Source organism: Cnephaeus nilssonii (genome assembly GCF_951640355.1).
Source record: "Cnephaeus nilssonii genome assembly, chromosome: 12".
Classification (NCBI taxonomy): Eukaryota; Metazoa; Chordata; class Mammalia; order Chiroptera; family Vespertilionidae; genus Cnephaeus; species Cnephaeus nilssonii.
Window position 1 is genome coordinate 53,331,823 of NC_137083.1, and position 13,008 is coordinate 53,344,830.

The following is a 13,008-nucleotide window of genomic DNA, read 5'->3' on the forward strand; positions in this document are numbered from 1 at the left end:
ACTTATAAACATAGTGTCTTATTTATTATAGTGGAACCCTTATGAAATTCCTTCTGTTAAGACAAGGATAAGAATCCCAAGGTCTGATCTTTTTGAAGACCAATGTAATTCTTCAGTATACTGTCAAATTTGTTAAGGTCTGACCTGGATAAGGTCATAATTCAGGCTTATCCAAATGTTGTATTATGTAATATACAGTACTTGATTGTTCTTACATGTCAGAGCCTGCTTATTTTATTTTCCTTAAGTTGGTTGCCTTCATTTAACTTTGAAATGCTAATATAAATACTAAATTTCTTAAATTGTGTTTATTCAGGTGTTATGAGATGGAAAAAAGGCTAAAAACACCAGATCTTTTCAAATTCCCTTTCTTTGAAGCCATATGTTGGTTTGTAGCCAAAAACTTGCTGGAAACCCTGAAAGGTAATTAATAATCTGTCCATCTTGCAGTGTGATATGATACATGCTGTTTGTAAATTCACTAAAAGCCAGTGATAGCGACCCTTTTTTAGTATGGTGTTGCTGTTGTTCCTATGTTATTTTTTTAAATGCATGATTTCCCCTGGCCAAGAACCTTTTTAACAAATTAGAGTCTCTAGTCCAGTGGTCGCCAACCTTTTGGACCTCATGGACCACCAGTGGTCCGTAGGTCACCAGTTGGCGACCACTGCGACCTTAAAAAGCAGATTTATGAAGAGCTGCATCAGAACAGGTAATGTTGAAAATATTCATTTCACCTGGGATTCTAGTGGCCTGTACACACTGTCAGGCATGTAAAAGTGCCTCGCCTGCAAGAATGCAGTTTAAGCCAAGACTATTATGTAATAATAGAGGCCCGGTGCATGGATTTGTGCACTGATGGGGTCCCTCGGCCTGGCCTGTGCCCTTTCACAATCCAGGACCCCTCGGGGGATGTCAGACTGCTGTTTTCGGCCTGATCCCTGCAGGCCAGGCTGAGGGACCCCACTGGTGCACGAATCCGTACACCGGGCCTCTAGTATGCATATATTTGGTTAATCTCTTCCCGCCCTCTCCCTCCCCCCTTCCTTCTGAGATTCATCAGTCTGTTCCATGTTTCCATGCCTGTGTGTTGAGCATCTGCCCCCTGGTGGTCAATGTGCATCATAGCTACTGGTCAAATGGTCACTTAGGCTTTTATATATATATACTAGAGGCCCAGTGCATGAAATTTGTGCATGGGTAGGGTCCCTAGCAGCTACTGGCTGCCAGCCGGGGCCTCCCTTCCCCCAGCTGCCTGCTGCCACCACTGGCCAGGGGCAGGGGAAGCCCACGCCCACCATGTTCCGCACCGCCCCCTGGTGGTCAACACACGTCTACCTCCCTGTTGGTCGAACTCCTGCACGTGGGGATAATTTGCATATTAGCCTTTTATTATATAGGATATTATATATATAGATGTGTTCCCAAATATTTGCTTTTAAAATTCCAGGGCATAATTTTCATGTCTTGAGAGAATGAGGTAGTGCCTGTGCCATTACCATTTTATGCTCACTATGCTGGCCAGTGTAAGGCACCTGTTAGTACAAACCAACTGGATGTCAGGCTGAATCTAGTTGAAGAAAAATATTTGGGGTTTTGTTGGGGGGAAGGAGAGGTTGTTACTTATCCCTTTATTTAAACTTGAAAGCTACCTTTTTTTATGTGGAATTTCAGATTGGGTGTTTTATCTTTTGGCTTAAAAATCTTTGAGCAGTCAAATTGGAAATTGCATATCACATTTCCCTTTATCCTTTTTTTTTTCTTCTTTTCATTCAATTGTGCCCTTGAGAATACAATTCATCTGTTTTTATGTCGTCTAACTTGTCCAGTCCATTTGCAAATAGTGCTACTATTATAATTAACTTCCAGAAGAAACAGATATAAGCAGATTAAACAGTAAAGTCTATTCTACACATATTTCTTTTTCCATTTAAAAGTTACATGAGAAGAAAAGGTGAAATGAAAAGAAACAACCAGAACTTACTTCCCAGGATAGCATGCACAGAATTAAATGATAAAATAAAAAATTTATTGATTGCAGAGAGGAAGGGAGGGGGAGATAGAAACATCAATGATGAGAGAGAATCATTGATTGGCTGCCTCCTGCATGCCCCACACTGGGGATTAAGCCTGAAACTTGGGCATGTGCCCTGACTGGGAATCGAACCATGACCTCATGGTTCATAGGTCGACACTCAACCACTGAGCCACACCGGCCTGGCAAATGATAAAACTTATTTATGGTTTCTTTGCTCAATGAAAGGGCTCACTATCTTTAGGAGGAAAGAATAATAACCCCATCCCACACCTGCAGCACAGCATACAGGGAGATGTTGGTGGTGCAAATGTCTGTGATGGAGGTAGGAGCCCATGGATGAGGAAGAACAGGTGCTCTCTGCACCAGATCAGTCTCTGCTCCAGAAACAACTCCTTATCCTGAGTCTGACTCGTCCAGTGTTTTCAGGTGTTTTTGGTGGCTGCAGGAATGTCACAATGGACTGTTTCTAGTAAAATTCTAGACATTGAAGTTCATAGTCTCATATGCAAGTAGAACCCTAGATATATATATATACACTTATAGATGTTCTTGTTTTCTGGAAATAAAACCCAGTAACAACACTCCAGATTAGAGAAATCAAATTAAGAATTTATTTGAAAGGTAAAATCTTGCTGTTCTTGCAGTCATAAGCAGCAGATTGTTTAGTCTGAGAATGGATTAGCCTTTATTTTAGTCCATTGAGAGTTCAGAACTATTGAGATCTGATTAGAAAACATAATCCTATACATTAAAAAAAAAAAGATTAGTATAAAAGGGTATTTGCAGGTCAGGTTTTATTTTTATTTTTATTTTTTTTATTTATTTTTTTTTTAAAATTTCTTTATTGATTAAGGTGTCACATATTTGTCCTCATCCCCCCATTCCCATCCCACACCCCTCCCCTTGGATGCCCCAACCCTCTGTTGAACTTAAGCATTGGTTAGGCTCATATGCATGCACACAAGACCTTTGGTTGATCTCTCCCCCCTCCCCCCACCCTCCCCTATCCTCCCTCTGAGGCCCGATAGTCCGATCGATGCCTCCTTGTTTCTGGTTCTGTTCTTGTTCATCAGTCTATGTTGTTCATCATTTCCCCTAGATGAGCGAAATCATGTGTCACTATAGATATACTTATAAGAATTGAATGTGCGACGAGCAATAATAGTTATGCTGACAGGCAAATGAATCAGTCTGTAGTGAGTTTCTTTCTGGACCAACAGTTCTTTTGAGACCCATTATCAATGTCCACCGGTTCCCTATGAGTACATGTCGGCACTGACCCCTCAGCTCTGGATGGTGGACAAATGGTGGTAATGCAGGTCCGACTCCCTCTGGTTTGGTCTCGGCTGGACCCAGGGGCACTGCTTCACCTGGATCCAGGGGCCCACGGCCTCGCCCGGACCCGGGGCCAGGCTCACCCGGATCCAGGGGCCCGCGGCCTCGCCCGGACCCGGGGCCCAGGGCTCACCCGGCTCCAGGGGCCCGCGGCCTCGCCCCGACCCGGGGCCCAGGGCTCACCCGGCTCCAGGGGCCCGCGGCCTCGCCCCGACCCGGGGCCCAGGGCTCACCCGGCTCCAGGGGCCCGCGGCCTCGCCCCGACCCGGGGCCCAGGGCTCACCCGGCTCCAGGGGCCCGCGGCCTCGCCCCGACCCGGGGCCCAGGGCTCACCCGGCTCCAGGGGCCCGCGGCCTCGCCCCGACCCGGGGCCCAGGGCTCACCCGGCTCCAGGGGCCCGCGGCCTCGCCCCGACCCGGGGCCCAGGGCTCACCCGGCTCCAGGGGCCCGCGGCCTCGCCCCGACCCGGGGCCCAGGGCTCACCCGGCTCCAGGGGCCCGCGGCCTCGCCCCGACCCGGGGCCCAGGGCTCACCCGGCTCCAGGGGCCCGCGGCCTCGCCCCGACCCGGGGCCCAGGGCTCACCCGGCTCCAGGGGCCCGCGGCCTCGCCCCGACCCGGGGCCCAGGGCTCACCCGGCTCCAGGGGCCCGCGGCCTCGCCCCGACCCGGGGCCCAGGGCTCACCCGGCTCCAGGGGCCCGCGGCCTCGCCCCGACCCGGGGCCCAGGGCTCACCCGGCTCCAGGGGCCCGCGGCCTCGCCCCGACCCGGGGCCCAGGGCTCACCCGGCTCCAGGGGCCCGCGGCCTCGCCCCGACCCGGGGCCCAGGGCTCACCCGGCTCCAGGGGCCCGCGGCCTCGCCCCGACCCGGGGCCCAGGGCTCACCCGGCTCCAGGGGCCCGCGGCCTCGCCCCGACCCGGGGCCCAGGGCTCACCCGGCTCCAGGGGCCCGCGGCCTCGCCCCGACCCGGGGCCCAGGGCTCACCCGGCTCCAGGGGCCCGCGGCCTCGCCCGGACCCGGGGCCCAGGGCTCACCCGGCTCCAGGGGCCCGCGGCCTCGCCCAGACCCAGGATTCAGCCTCACCCGGACCCAGGGGCGCACGGCCTCGCCCGGACCCAGGATTCAGCTTCACCCGGACCCAGGGGCGCATGGCCTCGCCCGGGTCCAGGGGCACGTGGCCTCACCCGGACCCGGGGCCCAGCCTCACCCTGACCCAGTTCCCAGCCTCACCCATACCCAGGGGCACGCGGCTTCACCCGGATCCGGGACCCAGCGGGGTTTCGTCTTCTTGATCCCAATTCCTGTTGGTCAATTCCCTCTCAGCAATTCCTTCGGCCATTTTCTCAGAGTTCCAGGGCAGCCACCGCAGAACTCGTTGGGCGGCGGGCTCGGCGAAGCTCCGGTGTGCCCGGTGCGCGGCGGCGGGCTGGTCCGGGGTGGCTGCGTCGGCCCTTGGGTCTGCAGCGGTGGCCGGTCGCCGAGCGTGCGCACCTGGCCGCTTCCGGGGTGTTGGGATTCTTGAAGGACTCGGAGGTCAGCAAGCGCGTAGTCTCCCGCCCCATGTCTCCCAGGGGCTCGTCTGTCCGTGCTCGGCAGCGAGTGAAGCCTTCCCCTCAGCCGGAGACCGCTGGGGGAACTGCACCGAGCACGTTCCAGGCCGCCATTGTGTCGCCTGAGCCGTAGTTTTTAAAGTGTGGTCTTCGGGTCACCGGCATCAGCTTCATCCCGCGTACCCCTCTCTTTTATTCTAGTTGTATAGCATCCGCTCAGTTAGCCCTCCGGTGGTTCTGGATGGTGTCTGCTCTGCTCTCCCGTTGTAGTCTCAAAACCGTTGTGGTAGGCAGCAATCAGGCTTCTGCCCTATGCCTCCATCTTGGTCCTTGTTTGTATAGTTAAGTCTTGATTGTTGTTGGTGTCACTGGGAGGAATTGTCCTCCAGGCCTATTGGCCGTGCGGACCCTCTGTGTCTATAAAGGAAGAGTTGCTGTGCGGAAGACACGCCTATGTGCCGGGTCTTGGTGCAGCAAGGCTTCGGCGCTCACTGCGTCTGCCTCTTGAATGTGTCCCTTATGGGAGTGGTCGAAGTCTGGTGTCATTTCACACCGACCACTAGATGCCCTCATTTCTGGGTCTCCAATGTAGTGTAGGTCAGCTACTGCCTGTGGCCCCTCAGCAGGAATTACAGCATCCCTTATATTCGTGACCTGTTTCGGTGCCTTCCCCTTTTGGCTGCCTCCCTATCGCTCAGCTTCCCCAATCTCCCTAGGTGGTCGCTCTTGATATCCCCCTTTGTGGGCTGAGTGCAAAGTCTTGGTGTTGTTAAGCCTTGATTGCTGTTGGTACACTGGGAGGATGTGACCTCCGGCCCAATTGGCTGTGAGGATCAGCTGTGTCTATGCCGGGAGACAGCCCCATTCAACTAGACTTGCAAAATTGTAAAAGCCTCTGTGTTCAGCTTGGATGGGGCGGAGTTACAGGGCGGAGCCTACCGCCTTGGCTTCCTGTCAGCCCCGCCCTATGAGGTTCCTGTGTCCCTCCGTACTCCCAGCAAACACCTCTGAGAGAAAAGTGCCCTGGAGTTTCGCGCGCTGCCAAACAGTCTAGTCTCTCCCCCAATGAATCTGGATTCCCAGATTCTCTCCCGGAACTGGGTTTCCGTGTAGTCAGAATTGGGGCTCACCTCAGTCTGGCGCTTTTGTCTCCTTCCCTCCAGGGCGACTCAGCGGCACAGTCAACAGCCCATCCTCCGCGCACAATCCCCTGCGCGCCTCCAGTGCTCTGCTCTTCGCCGCCTCTCTGCATCTCTGCCCCACAGCCCAGTTTTCCCCAGTATGAGCCTGGCTTCCCCGGGTCTTTCCCGGAACTGGGGTTCAGTGCAGTTGGAACTAGGGATTCAGCACAGTCCGGAGCTTTTGTCTCCTTCCCGCTAGGGCAATCCAGCGGCACAGGCAACAGACCCTCCTCTGCGCGCATTCCCGTGCGCGGCTCCGGCGCAGCTCCTCTGTGTCTCCGTCCCACAGCTCAGACTCCCCCAGCATGAGCCCGGCTTCCCAGGGTTTCGCCGGGAAATGGGGTTCAGTGCAGTCGGAGCTGGGGTTCAGCACAATCTGGCGCTTTTATCTCCTTCCCGCCAGAGAACGCCTGCCAGGCCGTCAGCCGCCCCTTCCTCTCCGGCTCCGTCTTCCCCGCACGCTCGCGGGCTCGTGTCTCCGCCTGTGTCTCCATACCTCAAGCTTTTACGGCTTCTCTGATTTTCCTTGTGGTTTTCTTTTTCCTTCTAATTGTGGGCATTTCAGTCAGCCAGCTTTCCTGTGGTTCTGGATGATGTCCGTTTTGACTTTTAGTTGTGTTTTTGATATTGTTGTGCCCGGCTGTAGGTTAGGTGTTTAACCTATGCCGCCATCTTGGTTTCTCTCTGCAGGTCAGGTTTTAAAGTGTTTTCATTTCATCTGCCAGATCAGAACTGGATACCTGGCATGACTAGTGTATCCCACTGAGGATAGAGCCAACGGACCATTATACCAGTGCCACATCCTACACATTCATCCTGGAATCAGGATTGGTGGTCTTGTTACCCCACCTTATATTGTCCTTTCATCCCTGACCTTTGAACTTTCCATTGTGGCCTGTTATTTGCCAGCTCTTAGACTGTTATAGGCTTATATGATAGGTTAAACGAGGGAGGGTTGTATGAAACTCTTAACTAAATTTAATGTCAGTAATAATAAAACAGTGAGCAATTTGGGGTTTATGTAAGTAAATTAGCCACAGGGCAGAAGTAGAAATCTTTCACTTTTGCTTCAACTTACCTGAGTTGTAGACCACATCTAATGTATTTTATATGAATTTTAAATAATCAATTTGGTTTAAAAACCCAGAAGAGACTGGGTTTGTGGGTGCAGGTGTGTATTTACAATAGTGAATTATTTCATGCCCATAGTGAAGTGTACGGATCACACATTGCCTACACATACACTCTCGTACAGTTTAAAGAATTATAAGTCTGTCACTCTGGGTGAGCAGAAACAGCCTTGCCAGTACCCTAGTCATGCTCCTTCTTTTTCCCATTGCACCCTCTCTTTCCCTTCAAAAGAGAACCTATTATCCTGACCTTTGTGATAATCCTTTTTTCTGCTTTATCACCTATGTCATAAACTAAAATCGTTTAATTTCTAGACATCATATGACTAGCTTCATACTGACATTTTTTGTGACCTGTTTTTTAAGTGTCATTGTACTAAATGCTCATTGTTTGTGAGCTTTCTTTTAACTTGAGCATTTAGTACAATGACACTTAATGTAATTATGTGTTTTTTCTTTTTTTTCTTTTTCAATCAGTTGTTTATTAACCTTTTCCCTTTCTGTTAATTTGGAAGTTATGCAGTTTGATATTTATTGGTTACTCAAAATGTAAAGTTGATTCATTTATCTTTGGAACACTTAACTCCTTTCCCTGCCTCTTCCATCCCCACAGAACTGAGAGAAGATGGTTTCCAGCCTCAGACTTACCTAGTACAAGGCGTGAAAGCACTGCATACTGCTTTAAAATTGTGGATGAAAAAAGAAGTAAGTAGTTTTCCTTGGTGAAATAATTGTTATTTTTCATATGGTAAGTTTAGGAAAATGGAGTCCTCAAGCTGTGTGGCAAGAGTAGCCACAGTAGAAGGACAAGAAACCATGCTTTAAATCCAACCTTCATTTTATGTACAGCAATACAATCATTTTATGTTCAGCAATACAAATGGTTTATGTTTCTGTGAGAATTAAGGACCTCAGTATTTCTTTAAGCTGGAAAAGAAAGTAATTCAAGTATACCTAGGGTACTGACTAAGAAATGAACATGTAAATGTAGACTAATAACTGAGCTCTCATTGTGTGCCAACCACTGTGCTTAGTCCTCATATCCATCAACTAATTTAATCTTCAAAGCAACTATATTAAGTCTGGGTGCTGTTAAAATCCCCATTGACATGTGGGGAAGCTGAGGTTTAAGGAATTTAAGTAACTTGCCCAAGAGACCCTGTGGAGGTAGGGTTTAAATCTAGGTCCCTGCGATTGCAAAGCTGATGCTCTTATCCCTCTGCTAGACTTAGGGAAAAAATGAAAGAAAGGAAAGCGGGGTTCAAGCAGGAGCTTTCCATTTTTCACTAAAATGTGGTCTAGTTGTTGCATTTGAATTTCTCCTTCTCTAAGAGGTCGTCCCAGATCTCCTTTTGGAGTTGGTATGTCCTTCTCTTATGCTTCCATTGCACGTTTCTTGTGCCAGTGGACTAGGATTATTTCAGTGCCTGTGTTGCCCCTTACAAATTCTTATGTATTATGAATTAATTGTTACTTTTAATTAGTTACTTTACTAATTATAGTAGTCTTTTGAAGTCTAGAGTACAAGGTTACTACTCAATATAAAGCAAAATTCACTATGAAATCAGTCCATCTTTATCTCAATCTAAGAGGATTTTATAAATTAATACAGATCTCCTTAGAAGATCTTTTAATAAAGATACCTTAGAAGGTATCACACCAACCACATGCACTCTTGAGTCCTGGCTTATTATATTTAGCTGTGTCTATAAAATCTGGAGAACCCAAAAATTGGCTTAATAAGTTTTTTACATATTAAAGTATACCTAACTTTGGTGGTTTTGTCTTTGTTAATTCAAATACAGCTTGTATCCGAACATGCCTTTGAAATCCCAGACAATGTTAGACCTGGACATCTTATTAAAGAACTTTCTAAAGTAATTCGAGCAATAGAGGTAAGAGTACAAACTGTCATCTAAACTCATCTAAACTCTTGGTTATTATCTGCTTTGAGAAACAAATAGATCTGCCACCACACTACAAACATCTGAAAGCTCTTACTTCCCAGGTTCAAGGAATTTTTTTAAAAAAAGAATGAGCTGTCTTAGAAATAGTTTCTAGTTCCCAGGTTCCTAAAGTCCTAGAGAGAAATTTAGAGGGTTGTGTCATGATGAAGTAATAAGGAAGTTATTTCAGGTTACTCCAAAAATAAAAAATACAGAATTAAAAAAACTTTCCGATCCAGTTCATTTCAGCTGTGCAGAGATGAATACATTTTTAGTGATTAGAAAAAGAGAGGAAATGTAAGGTGAGTGAGTAGAGCTAGGTGAAGCTGGGTTGAAAAGAGGAAGATATTAGTGGGGTGGGACAAGGAGAGCTGTTCGATTGGAAATATTAGAACAAGTTGGTTAAGCAAATGCCCTTTGATAAAAGCCCACAGAATCTGAGATTAGGTGTTTTAATTAATCATTTAGAAGCTATTTTAGGTATCAAAGAAAGGAGGTTTTAATTAAACTAATTTAAGAAGGTGGTTCTCTTAATGTTTAGCTTGAACTGAAAGGAAATTAAGTGGAGGAATGGAGGCTAACTCAATTTAACAGCTCAGATTATGTCTGTGTTTGGGGAATGGAAAGCGGGGTACAGCTAAGAAATATTAAAAGGATTTGATATCCTTGGCTAGAATAGTTCATGTAATTCTCAATATATTCAGATAGAGTAGAAAAACATTTTTAAATATATTTTTATTGATTTCAGAGAGAAGGGGAGAGGGAGAGAGAGATAGAAACATCAGTGATGAGAGAGAATCATTGATTGGCTCCCTCCTGCACTCCCCCTACTGGGGATCGAGGCTACAACCCGGGCCTGTGCCCTGGACCAGAATCAAACTCAGGCCCTTCAGTCTGCAGGCTGATGCTCTATCCACTGAGCTGAACCAGTTAGGGCGAAAATCTTTTTTTTTTCTTCTTCTTTTTTTTTAATTTTTAAAGATGACAGTAATTGCATATAGATTTTTAATCAAAAGTCACATATATATGCAAATATATAACTATATAAATCTCATATGACAACAACCCAAAGTAAGAACGATGTTGGTCTATATGAAAAACTATAAATCTTTACTTTGGGAAGTAAAAATACTTGAAAAATACTTGAATGAAATTTCATTTCTGAAATATGTCAACTTCAAATTAATATTATAAATTTTAAGTGGTGAAATATACCTGAAAGAATAATTGGACAAAAATAGCAAACATCGTGTTTTTTTTTTCAATTGAAGTGTAGGGAGTACAGAAGACAGCAAGATGGCTAGTAGAAAATGTGCAAGGAAAATATACAGGTATTTCACTAAAGAAAAAATAAGAATGGCCATTCTAATAAAAGTATGAAAAATAATCTCAATATATGAAAAAGCATTTAATCACATTTTGCCAAATAACTTATGATTTCATAGGATCATTTATGAAGTTGGCAAAAATAAAATTCCATTGTCTATCCTTGATAGTAGGAGTACAGATTAGTTTATGCTTTCTAAATGGCATGTCCCTTCACCTAGCAGTTTCACTTTAATCTAATAAAATAAATAAGAGGATTCCAGTTGAACTTGGAAGATTAAACATATGTGCTTACCACTATTACTGCTTGGGACCAAAATGATAGAAAAAGAATTTAAAAAAAGACATCTCTAAGGACAAAGAGAATAATAGAGATGAAGATTCCAATGAAATTTTGGAAGCTGGAAAGAAATGTACAAGTGGTAACTGATTTAGCAGACCAGAGAACTGAAACCTTTGTGGGAAATGGGGGAAGACCAGGAACAGGTCTTATTTGTATAGAATCACCCAGAGTTTTTTGAAGGACCCTCTGAATATGGGAGTGGAGGTAGGATTGAACAGGAGTGATTAAAGGTCTATTTAAGAAATGAATTGCTCTCCAAATCTCTGCCTTAACACACGTAGAAAACTAAAGGTGTAATTGTTTGAGAGGTTGAATTTGAGATTGTGGACTTTGCATTGATTTTATAAAGAGTGAAAGGGACGGGGAGAGAAAGAAACGTCGTTGTGAGAGAAATGCATCAATTGGTTGCCTCGTGCAAGGGCCAGAGCTGGGGATTGAACCTGCAACTGAAGTATGCACCCTTGACCGTAATTGAACCCGGGACTCTTCAGTCCGTGGGCCGATGCTCTATCCACTGAGCCAAAGCGGCTAAAGCAAGGTTATGGACTTTGGAACCCTGAGCCCAGTGAGGGAGATGGGTATCATACTGAAAACAAGAGGATTAAGTGATAGTCTGCATAGTGAATGCTTCTTCTTCCACTTGGCTCCTAAAAGACTGGCAATCTGGCCTGGACCTCTCAGGACAAGAAGTAGATCCACTGATACTGAACATTGGTGAAACCCACCAGATGACAAAGCCCCACTCACAGAGTTCCCTGTTAGCTTTTATTACATACTGTGAAATGTGCAATTGTAAGAAAATCTGAGTTTTTACAAATATGTACACCTGTATAACCAATACTCCAGTATAACCAATGAGATATAAATCATTTATATCATCCCAGAAAGTCCATTCTTGTTTGCCCCCTTCTAATCAATCTTTGAATACCGCAGGCCACCACTGTTCTGACCTCTGTTGTTATCACCATAGATTAGTTTTGCCTATAGTTGAATTTCAGATAAACACAATCATATAGTTTGTACTATTTTGGTGACTGGCTTCTTTCACTCACATAATGCTTTTGAGATTCATTCATGTTGTGTTTGTCAGTTCTTTTTTATTGCTGAGTAGTATGCCATTGATTAATATGCCACAATTTGCCTTCCATTCTTCTGTTGGATGGCTATTTGGGTTATATGCAGACTTGGCCATTATGAATGAGACTCTTATGAACATTCTTATATCTCTTTTGTGTTAAATATATGTTTTTATTTTTCTTGGATAAATACCTGGGGATAGAGTTGAGCCATAGGAAGTGAATTTAAAATTTGTGAGAATCTGTCAGTTTTCCAGAGTGGTTATACCATTTTACATTCTCACCAGTAATGTGCAGGCATTGTAGTTATTTCGTATTTTCATCAATATTTGTTTACAGCCTTTAAAATGTTTGCTATCCTAGAGAATATGGAATATTATTTCAGTGTGGTGTTAATTTGCATTTTCCTGAAGATTAAAGATGAGTACCTTTTTGTGTGTACATCATTTTTGTATATATTCTTTTAGGAAGTTTGCATTTTTGTCCATTTAAAAATTATTGATTTGTAGGAGTTCATTATATGTTCTGGACACAAATTCATTGTCATTTGGCCTGCAGTCATTCATATCTATATAAAATAACTAACATTTACCTACAGCCTGTATCTTTTCATGAGCAGAAACTTTTAATTTTGAAATTTTAGTCTATCAACTCTTTTTGTTTTTTAGTTAGTGTTATTTTGTGACCTCTCTAAGAAATATTTTTCCACCCCAAGGTCTTAAAAATACTTTCTATTTTTTTCCCCCAAAAAGCTTTTGCATCTAGGTAAAATGGCCAGTCTTGAATTTTTTGTGTATTGCATAAGATAAATAAAGACATTTCCCCCCATATGTTTATCTAGTTTTCTTAGCACCATTAGTTGAAACCATTAGCTCTTTAATGTTTCCTTTTAAAAATGCATAGAGAGCCCAGAAGAGTTTCAAAGAACAAAAATAAAGCAAAAAAGGAAAAAATATTAAAAGGAAACAATCATTAAATAAGTCTATAGCTCAAATCCAAATATAATTTATATCCTCAGGAGAGAAAAAAGTAAAATTGCTTCTATGAAAAAGGGATAGGAGGGTGCAACAAAGGAGCATTCAAA

At 45.1% G+C, this 13,008-nt stretch overlaps 1 protein-coding gene across 1 annotated transcript in view; it reads left to right on the top strand.

The window, feature by feature from the left end:
* The window catches only part of KDM7A (lysine demethylase 7A), a 103,489-nt gene that overhangs the window by 71,421 nt on the left and 19,060 nt on the right, over positions 1-13,008 (top strand). Inside the window, exons 9-11 of the mRNA XM_079785782.1 lie at positions 317-423; positions 7,847-7,938; positions 9,039-9,128. Of these exons, the coding sequence (XP_079641908.1) occupies positions 317-423; positions 7,847-7,938; positions 9,039-9,128 (289 nt within the window). The remainder of the gene's footprint in view (positions 1-316; positions 424-7,846; positions 7,939-9,038; positions 9,129-13,008) is intronic.